The sequence below is a fragment of the Brassica napus genome, chromosome C3 (genome assembly GCF_020379485.1).
Source record: "Brassica napus cultivar Da-Ae chromosome C3, Da-Ae, whole genome shotgun sequence".
Lineage (NCBI taxonomy): Eukaryota > Viridiplantae > Streptophyta > Magnoliopsida > Brassicales > Brassicaceae > Brassica > Brassica napus.
Window position 1 is genome coordinate 70802249 of NC_063446.1, and position 21877 is coordinate 70824125.

At 33.5% G+C, this 21877-nt stretch overlaps 1 protein-coding gene and 1 long non-coding RNA gene across 3 annotated transcripts; both read right to left on the reverse strand.

The window, feature by feature from the left end:
* Nucleotides 1-9645: 9645 nt before the first annotated feature.
* Nucleotides 9646-12000, reverse strand: LOC125583501. Its single transcript, XR_007320531.1, has 3 exons — nucleotides 10806-12000; nucleotides 10599-10718; nucleotides 9646-10534 (listed from the first exon to the last, which is right to left on the reverse strand). It is a non-coding gene; the product is annotated as an uncharacterized LOC125583501 (long non-coding RNA).
* A 721-nt stretch (nucleotides 12001-12721) lies between these two features.
* Nucleotides 12722-20791, reverse strand: LOC106418532. Of its 2 annotated transcripts, XM_013859255.2 has the most exons (25): nucleotides 20596-20791; nucleotides 19881-20411; nucleotides 19674-19798; nucleotides 19508-19602; nucleotides 19198-19422; nucleotides 19029-19119; nucleotides 18733-18784; nucleotides 17765-17830; nucleotides 16654-16805; nucleotides 16467-16537; nucleotides 15905-16099; nucleotides 15766-15804; nucleotides 15318-15425; nucleotides 15154-15243; nucleotides 14983-15058; nucleotides 14802-14898; nucleotides 14643-14712; nucleotides 14398-14574; nucleotides 14185-14307; nucleotides 13940-14023; nucleotides 13674-13858; nucleotides 13445-13583; nucleotides 13296-13355; nucleotides 13155-13226; nucleotides 12722-13042 (listed from the first exon to the last, which is right to left on the reverse strand). In XM_013859255.2, the coding sequence occupies exons 2-25, from the start codon at nucleotides 20378-20380 to the stop codon at nucleotides 12935-12937; spliced, it is 3000 nt and encodes a 999-aa protein (XP_013714709.2). In that variant the 5' UTR covers nucleotides 20381-20411; nucleotides 20596-20791; the 3' UTR covers nucleotides 12722-12934. The 2 variants fall into 2 exon arrangements, with proteins under 2 accessions (XP_013714709.2, XP_013714710.2); XM_013859256.2 differs by lacking the exon at nucleotides 17765-17830.
* Nucleotides 20792-21877: the final 1086 nt, after the last annotated feature.

Genomic DNA, 21877 nt, shown 5'->3' on the forward strand with positions numbered 1-21877 from the left:
GGTTATGAACACAAATGCATAAACTACAATATTTCATCAATTTCAGGCAGAATCTGAAATAAGTGTTTTTTTCTTTTCTTTCTAAAACTAATCAAGAGAAAATGAATAGCATAGGTGTTAAATCACGAGAGGTTTGTTAGGCATGAGATTTTTATCCGAGATTCGATCCGGATCCAATCCGAAATCCGGATATCCGAAGAGGCCGAATCCGGATTCGGATAGTAAAATGTTGGATCCGTCAAGATATCTTAATTTTTTAGTCTGTATATCCAAATCCGTAAGTTTTATTAATAACTATTTCAAAAATAGTAATATCTATATATAAAAATTAATTTTATTTAATATATTTTCATTTTTATAACAGTATATATAAATTTTATGTAAATTTTGTAATATTATACATAGAAATAATTAAAAACATTTTATATATTTTTATTTTTAAATTATTTTTAATATTTTATATATATATTAATATTATTTTTATTTATTTTAAGGATCCAAATCTGGATCCGGATATCCGCCGGATATTACAATTTTTAGAACGATATCCGACAGCCGGATATCCGAGAACCTTGGATCCGGATAAGGATAGTAAAATTATGGATCCGCCGGATAAGGATCCGGATCCGGATCCGGATACCGCAAAATTGTCCGGATACCCGATCCGTTCCAGGCCTAAGGTTTGTCAGCGGTCCATGCAGAAAATTTGATTTAGTTGATTTTTTTGGCTTACATTAGTTTTTTTTATTTTCAAGTATCTTATTTATCAATCCGCTATTTATTATTTCTATTAATTCTCTTCTTATTTTCGAGTGTTAAGAAATTGAGTCTTAAAATCAGAGTATGATTAAGGGCTTTAATCGTAATGTGAGCAGTAATTTTATATAGCTGTTGTAGAATTAATGCTGTAGATTTTTTTGTTATAGCTGTATAAATTTTCGATGTAGAATTTTAGTTTTAGGTATAAGAAAATTTAATTATTTATTTGTAAATTTTCTAAAGCCAAAATATAAATGTTCTAGATATTTTGCTTTTTAAAACCAAAAGAGAAAAGAGAAAAGAGAAAAGAGAAAAGAAAAATATGTAGTTCCAAAAAATCTTTCTAAAGCATGCTTAAAGAAAGTTTGTGTTTTAGACAAAATTTGGCTGTAGAAATATTCTACAACACTTCTAATTACTTGCCAATCATCAACACTTCTAAATAGACATACATCAATCATCTCTTTTCACCTCAGATTTCAGAATTGTGTAAAGGTACTTAACGTGGAAACAATAAACACATGTTGTCTACTTTTGCACATATCTTCACACTCTAAAACATTTTTAAAAAGTTTGTTAGTTAGAAAGATCAAAACATACGGATGCCAAAAAAGGATCAAAACATACTATTTACGATTGTTAGGCGCAAACTACATTGATAATGTCTTACATTTTCATATCTAATGCCTTACCGAGTTGAGATGTATGTAGTGCTTTCACTTGAATTCTCTTTTTTTTTTTTTTTTTTTTTTTTTTCACTTGAATTCTCCATGTTGATTTAAAAGGTTTAACATCACTGATGTTAGATTTTGGTTATGGAACCCATAACTAAGCTGAAAGTCGTTTGAGATATATTGTTTTAGGATTGGTAGTAGATTTAGTTGATATGTTATGTGTACATTTATAAGGTATTGATGGTAGGTCGTAGGGTTATTGTTGAACCAAACGTAAAGTGAATATATTAAAAATATTCTAAAGCATAAAATATATATAAAGATATTTGTTAAATAAAGTTCACATCTTCTGTAAAAATACGATATGATATATTTTCAGTTCAAAGCCTTTTTAAGAATATTTCTACAGCCAAATTTTAAGTAACTTTGCCAATGATTAAAGAATGTTCTGTTTTTATTTAAGCATAGTGGTGATTTCAATTTGTTTATTTTAGTTTGGGCAATCTACTATCATACTTGCTAATATATGTTTCTTGTCGAATTGTTTTATAATGTGTCTTTCGTATGAAACTACTGACGTTTTATTCTTATACTAGGTTAATACTCGTGCCTTGCGCGGAATAAACATTATATATAAATAATTTTTATATACTATATATTCTTTTACATATTATGAAATATTAAATATATATTAAACATTAAAAAATTTCAGTAACTATTACGTATATTATTAAATTGATGCAAACACATTGATAAATTCTATTAATCCGAACAAACACTTCTTTCTATTTTATATGGTTTATAATTAAATTTAGATGAGATTAACATAGATATATAGTATATTTTTAATATTGATATTTATTAAATAATTTTTTCTACTCATATTATTTTTTGATCATTTGTATTTTTTATAACAAAAATTTTAAATCAGTGATAGCAAAAAATTTCATTGTGAGATGTTTAATAGTTTAAGTAATTTATACTTTATAAAAATATTTCAATGCAAAGTTAAAATTTAAATATTATGTTGTCAATATTTGTTCAAAGCTATTATCAAAAAATGTTAAAAGAAAATTTAAATATTTAAATATTTATATATTTTATATTGTATATAGTTTAATCTAAACGATATTAATATATATATATATATATTTAATCTTAATATTAATTAAATGAGACTTAATACTTATATAATTTTGTAATAATTTGTATCTTGTCATAATAAAAATGTTAAATCATGGTTCATGAATATTTTAATGTGAGACTTTTAACTGTTTTAGTAATTTATAGTCGTTTTAAAAAATTCAAAATATAACATATACGGAAAAAACTAAATTGTTATTATATGGTTAATTTGGTTATTTAATATATTTTAATAAGTTAAAATTGAAAAAATGATAGAGTTTATACTAATTTTTATCAAATCTTTATTATTTAAAATCATTAAATGTCATATATACTTTAGCCACATTAGACAATTTCGTAAATTTTATTTATGGAAAGAATGAAGGACATTAATATTTAATTTATGGTTAATTTAATAAAAAGTTTATTATATATTTAAATGGACTAACATATTTCTCTAGAGATTTTACAAATCACTGTGGTGATGACACATAGCTAACTTAAATGTTATAATGTTTCTCTTTTAATATATAGGGATCAGTTATTATGATAGTTTTGTTTTTTGAAAATCAATATGTTATATTTTATTTTAATATTTTTCAAATTTATTTGGATAGAATAACTTTAGAACATCAAGAAACTTTCACGAAGGTATCTCGAACATATATTTGGTAGGAAGCAAACAGGTGCCCATGGTGTTTGGTTTTGAGGAGTAGAAGAGGCTGTCCCCGGTGGTGGGTGCAACGTTGCCTGGTTCTTCGTCAGGTTCTGTGGTGACGGTATCGCCATTCCGGTAAGGTCTCTACTGACGTCGACTACGATCTCCGGAATTATGTTGTATTTGTGCAAGATGCAGAATGCATGATCTCTTTAAGGAAGGGTCATCATATGGAGGCGAGTCTGGGCAAGCCAAATTCTACCGGCTCGTAACTCATAGTTTCAACGTGCCTGTTACTTGGAGGTCCCCGAAGTGTTTCAAGCGTGTCTCCTTTTCTTTTATTTTTTTGTCAAACTCAAGCGTGTCTCCTCAAGCTTGTGGTATTGGACATTCACAGTTTCTCTCTTACTACAAATCGGTAAAAGTTTTAATAATCGCGTTTTCACTTTCGTATTTTGTTGTTGTAGTAGTTTTATTTGTTTTTATCAGCTACTTGTAATCTCCGTAAGTTCTATCAAAAACTCAAAAACAAGATCCTAAATTCTATTTGTCTAAGAATCAAATTGTATTAAGAATAAAAAAATCGAATCATAAATAATGGCTTCAGATATCAATTTGATATTTCCATATTGATGCATACAAGATGACAATGTAATGTGATTGAATGTGTATCTGAGAAAGAAACTCTCATTTACAGTTTGCTATTATTTTATTTAAATATTGTATTGAATTAGATATAAATAAGAAATTTTCGTTTTTTTTTACCGGCATGGACATATAGATATCAAAGAAAATAGAAAAAAACTATATTTCTTTATATGAGTAATGAGACATCCGACAATTCATGATTTAGATTCAACTACTTAATTAATAAACTAATAGCAAGGAAGAAACAATTTGAGTTGATGCGTTATCAAATGATTGAACAACCGGGAACAATTTACTTATGATACTTAGTTGATATTCATAAAAAGTATCTAATGAATTATGAGTTCAATACATCTTGTTTAGCAGAAAGATAGATATTCCTTGCTCATTATCAGACAATCACTTATTCACAAACTTCGTGTGGGGATAATAGTTTTCATTTTCCGTCTCATGGAAAACCCTTTTCGCTCTGCTTAGCCCTATCCCCCTCTAGGAGTATTTTAGTGATAGGTTCTATAGGAACCAGACGATCCTATTTGGCACCCCTACCTCCTTTATCACTAAGCGGTCATTTAGGGGATTTAACTGGTGATCCGGGCTGTTTCCCTCTCAAGGATGAAGCTTATCCTCCACCGTCTCACGGGCCGACCTTGACCCAGTTATTTTGAGGTCATATCTAATATTCAGAGTTTTCCTCGATTTGGTACCACTCTCGCGGCCGGCACTAAAACTGTGATTTACCCCTTGATGTCCAGTCAACTGCTGCGCTTCAATGCATTAACAATTTTTGGCCTAGTTGTAGCATTAGCGCTTTTATTTGCGAATCCTTTTGTTTAATCCTACAAATCATAAATTATGAATTTTCTTTCGTAGTTTTTTTTTTTTAATTCTATCAAGATTTCACTCTTACAATTATTCATTGAGACAACAACCATTGGGAATGACTGATTTAAGGATGAGGAATTAACACATCGATTTGATTTCTTCCTTCCCCTTATTTTTTTTAATGGAATCTTTTTTAAGGAGTGTTGCGCAAAAATGAGGTTTAGTTTTTTTTTTAAATTGACATTAAACTTGGTCTCAAATTCTAGCTTAATTCTAATTAAGTCTCATTATTATTATTGAAAATTTTACTAGATGAACGAACAAAAATATAGTTTTTAATTTAAAATTACATTTTAAATTGTAATACACTTAAATATATCTAGTTGACCTTTTATCATTTTGTCTTCTGTGTGCTCATATCAATTTAAACTCTTTTAGAAGTGTGGTGTCTGATTATTTTCTTTATAACTATTGTTGCTATTAAGTTTTCTTTTACTTGATTATCTTGTTAAATTTATTTTGTTCATGTTGTGTAGTTTTATTTGAAGCTTAATTTTTTTAGTGGACTTTTGAGTTTTTTTTTGTATGCAGTGTCAAATCACATTTTTCCTAAGACCATTTCCAATGAAACTCTATTTTCTCTTCTATATTTTTCTCTAAAATAGAGAAACTCTACGATAAAGTAAATTTTGCTCTAATGATATGATTCTATAACTCTATTATAGATGGTAATATAGAGGGATGTTGTTTTTCATTCTATTTTAGAAAAAAAGGTAATATTCTTCTATATTCCTCTCTATAATAGAGTAACTCTATTATAAAGTCATACCATTGGAGTAAAAATTACTTTATAATAGAGTTACTCTATTTAAAGAAAAATATAAAAGAGAAAATAGAGTTTCATTGGAGATGTCGTTAGACTTCTTTAGGTATCATGTGATAGTACACTTTTCTTCTGTGTATTAATTTTTATTTAATAAATGAGTTTTGAATACTATTTTTTGTGTATGTACATTTTAACGGTTAAATATGTTTGTGTTTCTGATTGATTTGGTTAGTATTTTTGAAGATAATGTATACCTGGCCTTCTTATATTGCTATATGCTCTTTTGTTTATTAAGATATTGTTCATTTAGCAATAAGATTGAGAAAGAGGCAGAGATTTTTATGAAATAATTTTGTGATGGAAAATAAAGTTGAACTTTATAAATGTAATAACCAAACGTATGTGATAGTTGAGTATAGATCTGAAAATTTTACCTGGACCCGGAATTCAAACATTAACCCAATCCAAAAAATCCAAACTAAAATCGAACTGAAATATAAATATGTTTTCAGTTAGAAGAGATTGGATATTCAAACCCGATTGGTTATATCCGATATCCGAATATATACCCAAAGATATCAGAACATAAATATTTATATATATACCTAAAACTTAACTTACATATCTCATTCCCGATTCACTTTAGAATTAGGATTTTCATAGGATTAAGGAAAACTATGAGAAAGTGAGGGATTGCATACAAAAATAGGCGAAATCAAAAGATCTTGAGGGATGAAGCAGAGGATATGTGAGAGGTGGTGGTTATTGTATCTATGCATGGCAGAGTGAAATTATAGTTTTGGAAGAGAGGAAATTGTTCCATTATCTAGAGGTTGATTTGAGACGAGAGATGTGAAGGTATGGGATGAAGGAGAGGATTAACCTCATGATGTCGTTAGGCCTTAGATAACAGATAAGGTAGGGTCGATTCGAAGTTTGGTCTAAGGAGATCTTCCCACCGATGATGATGATGATGATAATGTTGATGAAGATGAAGAGTGTAGCCGTGAAGAGAAGATGGGTAAATACATGGTTTATGCCGGCGGGAAGAGATCTTCGGCTGGATTTTTGGTGTGATGATGGATCACTGAAGAAGAATCATCATGAACATGATTCCTTGTTTGACAAAAATAATTTGGTTATTTCGGTTATACGCGAAATAACCGAACTCAAACTCAAAATATCCAAACCCTACCTGATATGTAAAGTTATCCAAATGGGTTCTAAATTCCTATATCGAAATACCTGAAAATCCAAAATATCTGATCTGAAGCTAAAAGGGTATTCGAGTACCCAGACTTAGTTGAGTAACGTTGATGTTTGAATTTGAAATTGTATTCATATAGTTTCAGAATATATTTTTGAGAAATTTAGCAGTATATACAAAGATGTGGTAATTATTTAATCATGCAATATTCAAAAGTATTTGCATAACTAGTATTTTAGTTTGGGTGTAGTTACGTAAGTAAGGTCCTTCTCGATGTATGTCACTTTTATAGGGTAAGCTTACGGTGTCTTCAATATGTAATATGTAGTGTGTAATAATATTGTGTCAGACATGGGTAAGGTAAGCAAATTCTATTAATAAAATATATAGTTATTAAGTAAAATTTGGTTAACACAAAAATCATGTGTAATAAAAAAATTAATTTATGTGTCATGCAGCTTTTAAATTTATGCATGTCTGAACGAGGTCAAATTTTAACAATATCTGGTTGTTTGATATGATTAGCACCTAAGAATTTTTATCTACCAATTATATTATATATTATCAAGTTTATTTGAAAACTATTCTGCATATATGAGTGAAATAAAATTGAATACATTTCAGGTGATTTTATGTTATTACAATAGATACTATAATTTTCATAAATGTGTATTATAACCGGATAATATATAGACAATTCAGATTATAGTGGCAATAGCCAAAATGTTTTATGCATTTGTAAACTGAATGCATATTAAAACCGGATAATACAGAGATAACATTTGTTTGTCATTCTAACTAGATTTTTTTTCTTGGCAGGTGCAAGTTACATGGTTGCAACTGCACATTTTGTTGACCCAACATAGCTGAAGAAAATCATTCTAGGATTCAAACCGGTCATGGATCATAAAGGTCAGACAATTTCGACTGTTTTTCTAGAGTGCCTAGCTGATTGGGAATTGAATTTTTTTTTGTATTACAGTAGACAATGCAACTCCTAATATCTCAGCTCTTAAGAGATTCCATATGGAGTTCAGTCGAGTATCGGCTGATGCTATTGTGGTTAGATGGAAGCTTTCTGCATATGAGGTGTTGTGCTCACATTCTTAACTTGGTATCTAAGGAGGGTCTAGGTGATTTAGGTAAAAATTTGTTGGTCATCTGTAATGCAGTTCAGTATGTTCGATCTTCTAGTAATAAGTTAAATGCATTTGAACAAAGGGTTACTACTGGGAAGACGACACATGGAAGTCTGCCTATAGATGTTAAGATTAGGTGGAACTCAACATTTCTCATTATGTCTAGAGCATTACAGTTTAGGGTGGCTTTCGATAAGATGGCAGCAGAGGATATGTTGTACAATGACTACTTCTTAGAAGTATAAAATGGGGCTAAGAGGCAAGGACCGCCTGCTATTATTGATTGGAATACTGTGGAGAAGCTTTAGAGGTTCCTCGTTATATTCTACAATAGTACCTCGGTTCTCTCTGCTTCCTCAAAAGTAAATTCCTACAAGTGTTATGGTGAGATAGTGACAATTGAGAGGAATCTCACAGCGCTGGCTAGCAACTTAGACCCGGATTTGAAGTTGAAAGCTGAAGATATGTTTCACAAGTTTCTGAAATACTGGGATGGCATGAAGAACGTGACCAGGATGTTGATCATATTGATGCGATCCTAGGAAGAAATGAGTTACGCAAACTTTTTTTTGAGAAATTATATGGGAATGATAGTATCGAGTCCAAATAAATGAGCGAGTATGTGTTTGATTTCCTTACAAGCATGTTCCATGAGTATTCTAGCCGTTTTTCAGAGGTGCTAGTACACAGTCCTCTTAGACAAAGAAAACACCATCTGCGAGTGTTCAGGAGACTCAAGAGAAAATGGAGAGGTTGAAGTTGGTTGTTGAAGATTTCGGTTATGAAAGGCTAGATTCTCGGTACAAGGAACTTGTTGCTGAAACAGAAAATGAGGCAAGGGATGAGATGGAAATGTACTTAAAGGAACCTGTTGAGAATCAGAAGCTTATGATGGGATTTGAGTTTGATATTCTCGGTTGATGGAAGGTGTACAAAGTCAAGTTTCCAGTTTTGGCAGAGATGACAAAGGATCTACTTGCAATACAGGTTTCATCTGTGGCTTCAGAAAGTGCTAATTAGCACAAGTGGTAGAATCTTAGAGCCATACATGAGCTGTCTAACTCACTACATGATAGAAGTGCTAATGTGTAGTGAGCAATGGATGAAAGCAGATATCAAGTTCTCTGAAAAAATCCAAACTAATCAGCAGATTCTAGCTGAAGTTGAAATGCTAGACAAACTTGAGAAAAGTATATTTAAATTTTTGTCTTAGTTCTTTTAACATTTCATATGTTTTTTCTTCACGTTTCAGTTATGCTTTTGTTTGTCTTTTCAGAGTTTGAGAGTTTTCAGAGTTTGAGAGTGTAAGACTGCTGTCAATCTTACGCTCTCAAACTTTCCAACTCTGAAAAGACAAACAAAAGCATAATTGACACGTGAAGAAACATATGAAATGTTAAAAGAACTAAGACAGAAATTCTCTCTTTTTTAATTCATGTCATTTATAATATTTTTTATTTAAATTAAATCAAGCATTTTATTTTGATGTCATTTACAGTTTATAGTATTATTAGTTGAACTTTGGATAAGTGAATAATTAATGATATTTTTGTTAAGAGACATAAAAAGTATATAAAAGTTTTCTTAATAAATATGAAGGGAGTATAGATTGCAACAATTAATAACAAAATTGAAAACTCATATAACATCAGGGAAAGATGATATATGTTTACTTCCTTGAAATATACCAGAGCACCAGCTTGGCTACCAACTCTACTAACACAATCGTACTATGTATGTTTTTTTTTTGGAATAGCGTTTGTTCCAATATCAATATACTCGTAAATTGACATAATGATTTGTGAGACTCCTAAATTAAAATTTTTGCCGATATTTAATAGATGAAGACAACATTCATTCATCAATATTTGTATCTTAATCTCATCCAACAGGTTGTTGAAAATTTTATTTCTATAATCCGAGTTCATCTTTTCAAGACAAACATGAAGATATTCGAGCCTTTTGTGCGAGTAATGATGCATAAGCTCCCTCTCATATTTAACCACTGGTGAATTGGCGGGAGCTTCGATAGGAGATAATATGTTGACATTTACTGGTTCTTGTTGGGAATATTGATAAATTTCTTGGGAGGAAGTTGGGTGAGACATGAAAAATACAACTATAGATACAAGCATTATCATGAGAAGTGACTTTGCCATATATTTTTTTTTTGTGTTGGATGTTAGATTGGTGAGAATAAAGAGAGATCTTATAGGGGTAAATACGTTTGATTTGTGAACGAGTAATTAACTGATTAAATATTTATTCACTAATGAAGTTATGTTTTCAACTTGATGTTCTTGACGTATGAGAGAAGATAATAATCTTCATGGCTGTGTTCAAAACCAAAAGCGAGAACTGCCTTGCTGAGTTTAGAAAACCAACAGTGGGGTTCTTGTTTAAGATAGAGAGACTTACGTAGACGACACACTTGATTTATTTTTTGTTTTTTTTTTAACCTGGAGGAAGCTGCTTATATTTATTCTTCTAAATCTCCATGTTATAAGGCATTATAAACATTCATTTGATGTATCTCCCACTATTGAGCTGCTGAAACCGCAATTAGAAATTGGATAGTATTCATCTTAGCAACCGGAGCAGAAGTGTCTTTATAATCATTGCCTTATTTTTGTCTATTTCCGAGAGCAACGAGGCGAGCTTTAGGACATTCAACTGTTCCATATTCATTATATTTAATTGTTGGTATATATCAATTTGCATCCAATATCTTTCTTACCTAGTGGTAGAGTTGTTACATCCCAAGTATGTTGTGTTTCTAAAACCCCGATCTCTGATTTCATTGCACTTTTAAAACGTTGATCACGTACAGCTTCATTGTAGGTGGTAGGTACAGATTCTGTAGTAATAGTTGCAAGAAATGCCTGATTCTTTTTCGTAAAAATAGAGGTAGATAGATAGTTAGCAATAGGATACAGTATCTTACCTGAAACCGTTGTCGAGTGATCAAGATCAGAGTGTGAAAGAGCATGAGAATGAGGGGGGGGGGGGGGGGGGGGGGGGGGGGGGGGGGGGGGGGGTTTATAGTCTGAGCATTCTTGAGAAGAATAGAAGGCCTCTTAATTTTTTTACCTCGGCGAAGAACTTCTAATAACCCCGGAGAAGACATCTCGGCTGGAGTAGTATCAATTTCTGTAGGATCAATTGTAGTATCAAGTTCTGTAGACGGTGTAGAAGATGGAGAAGTACTATTTCTTGGTGGAGATGATTGTAGTACGGTCTGTTGCTCACCTGATGTTACATTTTAAAGTGATGAAGTTTGAGTACCCGATTTTGTATTATCGAGTGGAAGAGATGGAGACGCAGCAACCGGTACGGAAGAGGGAGCTGGTGATATTGGTGTTAATTACTTATTGCTACATGAGTATCCATTTGCTCTTCTTTGGGGCCGTTTGGACTTGTTTAGAGTTATTGGAGGAAAATGTTCATTTCATACTTGATATATCGCGATATGTTCAATTCATATCCGACTTATGTCACCGTGCAAAAACATACCTGAACTTTCAAAAATTTCAAAATAACATACCTGTTGTTTATCATTTTGGTAAAATCATACACCAGTCGCCACATCACCTGTCTCATCATCTAATTTTGATGACGTGGATAATATGTCAGCTAATGCTGACGAAGATGCCACGTGAACAAATTTTTTTTTTGAAAAAATCAAACTAATTGTTTTATAAAAATAGTTTTTTAGAAAATGTAAAATTTATAAATTTTATATTTTGTAAAATTAAAAAAAATAATTAAATAAACAAATTTTAATCTAATATGAGAGATATAATCTTAAATCTTATATAATAAATTTACATCACAAATTCTTTACATACAACATCCGAGTACCCGTTGGGTTTATGTCAGGTTTTTTGGATTTCGGTTCTATTTTTTAACACGTCCTAAGACTCATACCGGTATTTTTGTAAGTATGGATCAGGATCGGATATAACACATTGGGTTCATGTCGGTTTTGTATCACATACTAGAGTGTTCGGTCAGTTTTGTATCACATACTAAAACCCATAAAGTAACCATATATCGTTTGGATTTGAGTTATATTGGATCGGTTCGGATAACCCGACGTAAAATCTAAAATTTAAAAGAAAATCATAAGAAATATATACTTATAAAGCAACACTAGCAATGAATTTGAATCATTACAACACATATATAACTCTTATAAGGATGGTGTTGTGATATGATCGACAAATTTACGAATATATCTATTATTATAAGATTAAGATTTTATTATTTAATTAATTTATGTTGAATTTACTAAATAATATAAATTTATAAAATTTTACATTTTAAAAAAAAATATTTTTACAAATCGACTATTTTGCTTTTTCAAAAAAAAAATTTTTTGTACATGTAGCATCTTCGTCAGCAAAATTAGCTAGCATAACATACACGTCAGCAAAATTAGATAACATGCCAGCTGATGTGACAATTGGTGTATGATTCTACAAAAAGATAAATAACATCTATGCTATTTGAAATTTTCGAAAGTTCATGTTTTTGCACGGTGACATAAGTCGGATATTAAGTGAACATATGCATGAAATGATCGTTTTCCAAAGTTATTGGTGTTGCTTTCGTGTTTCTTTCTTCTTTTACAAGGAAGTTTCGTTTTGGGACACAAAACCTTTTTCCTAGGCATGTGTTTTCCATGGTAGCTTAACTAAAGCTAATTAAGAAAAATTGACAAAGACAACTCTGAAGATGAAGACCAACCGCTATGTTTGGAATAGGAACATCTAATCCCACCTTATTTCAAAAGAAGACTAGTTTATTATTGGCTAATGACAGTGTTTTCTAAAAAGAGTTAAACTAAAAGAAATCAAATGCGGACAAATGTTTATCTTTTAAGGTAAGATTAAATCTTCTAATTAGAACACTGATTATTCTATAGGGGCATAAAGATGAAGACTACTTGAAGAAAGATACAACACTGGAGTTACTACAATATGATCTAACAATGGAAAAATAAGGAAAGAAAGTCACTGGTTGTGTAACACTTAAAAAAAAAAATTAAACTAACAAAGCTAAAAGTTTTCTTCAGAAGCCAAAAGGAGACTTAGTCCTGCTTCCTCCTTCACCATATTGCTCGTTCCATTTTCTCAGCTCATTCATGGTCGTCGCATCGTATGCCACCGACGGGCTCACCTACACAACCACACATCATCCATACATATGGTGTCACAATCACATCTTTGCTAACGCTAAAGCCAAACAAAACGCTAACTCGAGATACAGATCGATGCAACTAGAATAATACCTTAGCTTTAGATTGAATGAAGTCATCCAAACTCAGCGGCCGTAGACAAGGGGACGCATCTGCTCCTTCACCCTGAGGAGACAAACAAGACAAAACATCAAGCAACAAAAAAAAAGCTTTGGAAGCGTTTGATGTTTGTACCTTTTGTTCTTCCTGTAAGAGTTCTTGAACAGGTCTGTAAACAGCAGCAATGCATAGATTCTGCAATATAAGACCCACAAAAGAGAAAATGAATCAAGAAAGTACAAAGCACACACCACAAGCTGTGGGGTCTGGAAACGAATACTAACCTTCAAATCACTACCGGAGTAACCTTCGGTTTCCTTTGCGAGTTTCTCGAATTGGAAACCCGGTTCAAGATTTTCCGGAGTGAGAAATATTTTCAGTATCTTTAACCGGTTCTCTGCATCTGGTAAGTCCACATATATCCTACAGTTCACATGTATTAAACAATCTTTTTATTACATACAACCAAACTTCACAGAGGGAAATGAACACTCTAATCAGGTGTTTGTTTACCTTCTTGGTAGACGACGGATGACAGCATCATCAAGATCAAATGGACGGTTGGTGGCACCGAGGATGAGGATTCTTTGGCTGTCTTTCGACCTAAGCCCATCCCAAGCTGCCATGAACTCATTTCTCATTCTTCTGGTAGCTTCGTGCTCTGAAGAGCCACCACGAGCACCTAACAGACTGTCGATCTATTAAACATAAAAAAAGAAGGTATCCCATCAGTCGCATTCACTCATCATAAAAATGAAATTTAGACGCAACATTCTCACCTCATCGACAAATATAATAACAGGTGCTAGCTTGGTGGCGTAGGAAAAGAGAGCCTTAGTGAGCTTCTCTGCATCTCCGAACCACTACGCCAAACAAGCAACACATAAAAAGGAAGAGTCAGATCCCACTAAAAAATTACCGTAGTGTGTCCCTAGGCTCTAAGCATAATCTTCAAGTCAGTTAATTCTTCTTCATAACCAACTGAAACATACATACAAACAGACACAGAACACTGTCCAGGTACCTTTGATGTAAGAGTTGAGCCAGTTATGCTAATGAAGTTTGCTCCAGCTTCTGTTGCAAGGGCCTTGGCAAGGAGCGTCTTACCCGTTCCAGGAGGACCAAAAAGCAATATTCCTTTACAGGGCTGCACCAAAAAAGCTCATGTCATCAGAACAGAAGTAACTAGCACATGGAAAGAAAAAACGATGCTATGTACCAAAGAGAATTGTAATACCCGCAAGAGATTCCCACGGGAGAAAAGCTCTGGCCTCCTCATGGGAAGAATAACCAACTCATTTAACGCCTTTTTCACGTTTTCAAGAGCACCAATGTCTTCAAACTTGACCCCTATTTCTCCAGGAGCAACCACAGCCGAGACAAAGTTTCGTTCATACTCATCCTTCGCAATATCCTGCAAGAAAGTTCTCTCTTACCAAGATCTATTCACAAGAGTCCCACGGGCAGGGAAACTAAACCAACCTTTAAGTTTTGTGAGGGCTGTAGGGAGTTATCTTCTAGTTTTCTTAACCTCGCAATTGAAATCTCAAGGCTGGAAAAAAGGAAACAAAACCAGTGAGATAAAACAATAAAAATAAAAAGTTATAGATTCACAGTATAAAGCCACAATCATGTATATACCTTTCCCGAGGCAGAGACAAGCGGCCTCCTTTAACTAATGGTTCTGGACAAGTGGATAAATAATGATTTCTTGCCCAGCCAATAACTTTCTCTGCTTCTACAAAAACAAAAAAAAACAACACAAGTGTTTAAACTCGGCAGCTTAAAATGCAAAACAAATGATTCAACATGAGTTACTCACTTTGCTTTGTCAATATCACACCATCGGTGTTCACTTGGAATAAGTCTGTGCATAACAACTCATGTTCTTCAAGTACCTGGGAATCAAAACATTGAGATTAAACGATTAGTGAATTCATTACACGTTTTTTTCTCAATTTTCTCAATGAAATTTAGAACTAAATCTAGGTACCTTAAGTAACTCATTTATATTGCTCCGTGATATCACAATTCTCCTATCTTCTCCAAGTTGTTTCTTGAACAGTCCAAGGGCATCTTCTTCCTACACCATAATTTTAAAAAGAAGCAATGAAATAAACTGTGATTCCTTAAGAGCTAGATAGGAATCCATCATACCTTTGGAGGATGTAGGCGCATAACATTAGTGAAAAGCTTGTATATCTCATTCTCCTCTGATCGTTTACTTCCTGCTAATCCCTCCGTTAGACGCTTCAACGGTAGAGGCTGCAACACACCACAATGAATATTAAGAACAGTATAACATTGCAATGGATGTCTATAAGTAAAAGCCGACCCACAAACTAAGCAAGAGGCATATCAAGGGTAACGATACAGTCTCGCGCGTGTTGGAAAATATAAAAATAACTTTACTAATTCGTAGCTGCCACTTAACGGGTATTCAAAATGTTATATAACTTGCAAGTTCTCATCAGATGATTTTCTTTGTCGGACTAAGAAGACATAAGAAGAATAATCTCAGTAAACTCAAGCAAAGACAAGTGCACCATGGTAAAAAAAAAAACTCAATTCTATTAGTAAACTGCTACTTTAATGTTTAGCTTACCAGTTTCGCAAACTGGCTAAAGTTTGGGAGCACCATCGTCTGTTTTCAATAAGAAAAAAAAAAAAACTTGTTCAACAACTGACCAGGAACAAAGGCCGAACAATAACCATTGACGAGTGAGATATGTTGAAAGGCTTACAAATTTCTCTTTTTCTTTTGAGCCTGTTTCTATCTTGTTCTGCCCACATATCATAACAATCGGACCAGATAATTTATCAAACATCTCCTGAACTTTGTCTACAAATTCCTTTCGTCTTGCTTTAGGCACAGCTCTAGACAACCACTGTGCGAAGTCTGGAAAATAGACTATAAGTGGTTGATTTGATGCCAAAACCTACAAAGACACGAAAACAATTGATTAACTATAGCGGACAATATACCTATCACCACATTAATAAATACAAATACAGTCAGAAACAGAGGCATACTTGGTCACAGTTATCACAACACACCAGTGAAAACTAAGGCTACTGGCAAAACGGAGCATAGCTTCTTGTTGTATACATATAGTTATATATATACACAAAAATTCAATCAAACTAAAATAAAAAGTTCTTAGCACTTGCTACTGTTGGAGAGATCATCTTCTAAGACATGAAAATTTACAACTTACACATATACAATATATAGCTAAAAGTTTCAGCCTGAAACTAACACATGAGTAAAGCTATCAAGCAAAGTGAATGTACTTCCACATATACCTCATTTAACGCCTCCATAGCAATGTAGCCATCAACTGCTTGCATATCAATGTCGAGTTTGAGCTCTTTAGCTGCGTATAGAAAAATATATTACTTAATTACATTTAAAATGATGTCAGCCATTACATAGTGAGTGATCCTCTAGATTCACATATCAGCCTATAGGAATATTGTGAAGCAATTATACCGTCTACCCAGTGGATAGGTAACGTTGGGGGCTGTTCTGCTGGCTTTTCCTCACTTCCCTCTGATGTTTTATTGTCGCCAGAGTCAAATATGACCGCTACACGGTTCCCACTCACTTCATATACCTCTCCACGTTGTCCCTTGGACAACGGCCTGCAAGAATATACTCTGGTTTAAGACAAAATTTATGGCGTCTTTGAATTTTCTCAGAACTCTTCGAGGTCACTATATGTTGCAAAGGAGTTCACAGAGAATAGAATGCACATTTTGCAGGCAGGTAAAATTACAAAAACCACAGATAGCACACAGCCAAAAAAAAAATCCATTCACCAATTGACAGAGATAATGGTAACTGGGAGACTTGTGAATGGCATCTGAGAAGAATCATTTCTAGAGAAACTATGATGCAGAAAGGAACTAACGGCCACATCAAAAGGCAATCATCCTAACAGAAGTTTGCCTCACTTCCAATGTTACATGTGAATTATTCAAACCAAAGCCCCAATGAGTCTGAAAGGCAAATCCAACTCACTTGGAACAATCATAATTAGCGTTTGGTTGTTAACAAGAAAATAACTGTCAACAATAGTTACAATACTAGGCAGACTAGGAAGCATCGACTTAAATATTGTCAGACCAATGTAACATAGCAGATATTTATGCGCCTGACACTACAAGATGATAGGCCATAGTCCCCAAATCTTTTTCATAGAGCAAAAAAATCCACTACCAGTCCAGTTGTCAACATCTTCACAAGCTTAAACCACTTGACAGGTAAAATGACAAAGCATAACATCATAAAGAAACAGACAAAATCTACAAAAGAATCAACTCCAAAAGACAGAGTATTGATGTAACGAAATTATCAACTAGACATGTGCTACATCTCTGATCAGTTGTCAGAAACTTAAGAAATTCAAGATTTGAAGTAAACTCAAATATGAAAAAAAAGACCAATCCTGCATCAAGTTCACTCTCTAGGCACCCAATGGTGTTTCCATCCTAGAGCAAGAAATACATCACAAAAAGAGACCTGGAAGACGAAAGATAAAACCTAGAAATAGAAGACATTTATCTTTTTTATATTTACACTAGATGACTTACCAACCCACCTGCCAGGAATAACGGTAAAAGCACTTTTTTGACCATCAGATGTAGAGATCTTCCCCAATACGACCCTGTGATCCATTTACAAGCCAGTAGAAAATAAGGATGCAATCGTAATTACTAGTTTTTTGGTTACAAGAAGATGTTTCTAGCATATGTAACATATACGGACATCAACCAACTCCAAACCACTGGTTATAAGATCCAGATTTACAGGGTGAAGGCTTACGTGTTCTATAGACTACAAAAAGACATTCAAATAAAAGTACATAAACAAGTATAGAAACTTGATATGTATTTTAGACGACTATACATATCAGAGGAATTAAACTGAAAAACCTTTTTTATCCAATCAAATGTAAATTAAATTACATGGACATGGGAAAAAGGAAATAAACACAAGAAACAGAGATGCGACAATTTTGTAGAACGGCACCATCGAGCATCAACATGGAAAATTATAAGTAGCTACATATCAATTTCCACTATATACGCTAACTGACAAAATACGAATGGAGTAAAGAGCCAATCATTGCTCAGTCCTGGGGTGGTGAGTTAATCATTCCAAAGGTGTACAATGCAGGATAGTTCTAAAGCAAGTATAACATCAAACAAACTCAATGATTAGGACATGAAAGAAAGACGGCACGTATTACTTATAGCTGAAAGGGGGTGTTACAGATCACTAGAGAAACAAATTTCATGAAGTAACATGCCAGGGTGGGGTGCAAGCACTAAAAGAAACCATGCTACAAAAGAAAATTTATAAAATTAAAACAGATCAAATTGTTTCTCCAACATTATGCAAAAGCTAAACATCTATTTTGTGTTCTGCCATATCTATCGCCATAACAAGTATTATATAAAATCTTCTAATGAACCACACGGTCCAGTAGAGCCATATCCACAAATTGAAATATTTAAGCACAAGTAAAGAGAAATAGTTTCCCGCAGAAGTGAATCAGTATATTACCTACGCTTTGCTTCGTCCTTCTTAGCTGACCCAACATACCTAACTTGATCTCCTGCAAACATGTTAAAAATTTCAGAAATGAAAGTGGTAAAGCCAAAAGCCAATGAGAGAACAAAGAAAATCTAATTAGATACAAAGAAACGTTACTAAAACACGCCAGGCCCATTCAGGAAATGGATACACTAAGAACATCTAGAGCTTCTACAACGATGAAGGTACATCAAAGACCCTTGACAGTGATAACCAAACACCATTTAATGCAAATGCGGCAGGTGAACGTGCTGAGAGTTAGCTACCTTTCTTAAGAGGCCGCTTGGCTTTATTACTATGATCAACAGCTATAGCTTTAGGCACCTCGGAAGAGCCAAGCAACTGTCCAGACATTCTCTGCCAAATGTTTAATACAAATATTGGAAAATGTAAATGATAAGGTAACGATATGAGTCTCACATTAGTAGATCATACCTTCTCTATATCCTCTATGTCAGCTCCAAGTTTCTTGAGAACTTCTTTAGAAATCTCTAGATACCTTTCTTCATCGTCACTTCCTTCTACTTTCGCCTCACTGCTACCTTCCTCGTCATTGTTTGCATCCGTTTCTTCCTCAGCTTCTGACTCCGCAGTCTCATCATCTGATTCTGCAGTCTCATCATCCGATTCAGACTCTTCATTGTAGTCATCAGCAAAATCCTGACCAGAACCAAAAGAAAAATCACGCTAAAACATTCATAAAAGGTTCCAAAGCCATAGCAAAATAAACATCAGAAAAACTCACGTAAGGAGCAAGAACGCTGCTGTCAAGAATCAACAGGGGAACTTTTGAGTCTCCAGCAAGTGCTCGTACCAGCCTCTCACGGTACAGCTCAGTGCCTGTATTAAACAAAATCATTATCCATACTTTGATATAACAAACAGCAAAGACAATCAAATAATGCTCGAACCTGGAACACTCTGGAGCAATATCCTCCCACTAGAAGAACCTAAACGAGCACCATACGTGGACGCCACGTTTCTTTGTTTTATATGTGAGCTAACACACTCTACTAGAGTGTCCTTTGTGTGCTCGCTGGTGAAAAAGAAAACAGTTAATATTAGCAAAAAAAAAATGAGAAAAAAAATAATAAGATAACAAAAGATTGGTTAATTACTGGAGGTAGTAAGGAAAGGACTCAAAGGAGAGCTGAATAGTTTCCCAAGGCTGAATCCTCCGCGAGAACTCATTCTTCAACCTCTCTCGTTTATTAAGGAAAGGTGAATCCTTTTTGCTCTCGCTTGCAAGCTTCTCGTTGTTGAGCCAATCTATTTGGTCTTGCTTTCCAAGCTGAGCGTGAGAGTCAAAACGGTTAACTCCTCCAAGAACGCTCTTCTCTTTCCCAGTCTTTTCTTTACTCAGGTTATCCTCACCAGCACCATCGCCTTCAGAGCTAAACCGACGAAACTGGCTATTTTGAGAGAGGCCTAAAGAGTTTCCAGAGGCAATTGGGAAGCAAGACGGGTGCTTTCTCGTGAAATGGTTTGTTAGTGTATTTGTTAATCTATAAGATGGTGAACCGGTGAAGTCACGAGTCGGTGGCTTAGCTAAGCATTTGTCTTGCTTCAATACAAAACAACTTAGTCTCTGGTTCCTTCTTATCAATCTTGAATACATCGTTAGCTACTTTCCTCAGTTCCAAGTATCACTGCAAACCAAAAAGAGAGAGAGTCTTTCATTTAATCGAATGCAAAAAAAAACAAAAAAAGAGCAATTCTTTCTAATTCGTGAAAACACTTTCCGAAAAGGCCCAAATCTCGAAAGTTTCCAATGTAATACGAAAACTTTAACTTGGTTAAGGCACAAACTAGTGTCTCCTCATGTGTTCGTACCTGTCTTGGAATAATAGAGATATTGACAAAAATCGATTTTATGCTCATTCCAGCTTTAATAGATTGTAATCAGGGTTGGAGGAAGAGGATGTGCGGCGATAGTTGGAGAGAACCAGAGACGAATTCGCTAGAGAGAGAGAGAGAGACCGAACTTGTTAGGTTCCGGAACTGAGTTTCCGACCGTGTTAAATAATATATTCTTTTTGCCATTTCCTTTCTTTCATTTTCATATGGGCTTCAGAAAATAGGCCCATTTAAGGCCTACCAAGGTTAGTCTCATTGATTAATTTACTCCGCCTATCATCCCCTTACATAGACCCTTTGTGCTTGGATGTGCTTCCTAACCTTATAACTATAGTTTAAAGATACTTTTCCTTCATTTGGATCTTTGCAGAAACGTTTGTGTCCTTAGGATTGAAGTTTTTACCGTAATATAAGAAGCGTCTTTTAGCTTTTAGCTAAGAAAAATTAAGAAACGTCTCTTAAATAAGAGATATAAGAAGACATGATTAATCAATGTCTCTTAGGGAGGTCTCTTAACAAATATAAGAGACGTTTCTTAGCTTTTAACTAAAAAAAACTAAGAGACGTCTCTTATATCTCTTATTTAGGAGACGTATCTTATCTTTTTTTTTGTTAAAAGTTAAGAGACGTCTCTTATATTTGCTAAAAGACTCTGCCTAAAAGACATGCATTAATTATGGTCTTAGTTAAAAGCTAAGAAACGTTTATTATATGACTCTAAGAACAACGTCCTAAGAAACTCACATTAATCATGCTCTTAGTAATTAGGGTTGGAAAAATAAACCGACTTCGAAAACCCGAACCGAACCCAGTCCAATAAAAGTAGATAGAATTGAATTCGACATAACTACCGAATGCGACTTGTTTTATGGTAGTTCTGGTTATTGATTTTATCCAAATCAAACCCAAACTGAATAAATATTTGAAAATTTGGAATCTTAAACTTTATTGACTACCTAAAATAAATATATATTACATGAATAATTAACTCAAATGTTTAGTTTAATATCTTTGGTATATGGTGATCTTCCTTCTTTATGGTAGTTTAGATTATATGTTTGTACATAGTTTGTGAGTTGTATTCTCTAATTTCATTATGTTTACTCTCTAATTTCACTTAATTAAAAAGAATCGTGACAAGAACATTTCTCATTTTATTTTTATTTTTGGTCTTGGTTTTACTCGATTTTTATTTAGTTTTCGAGTTTAACTAAGTACAGAATAATATTATAGAACAAACCCGATTAAGACTCGAAAG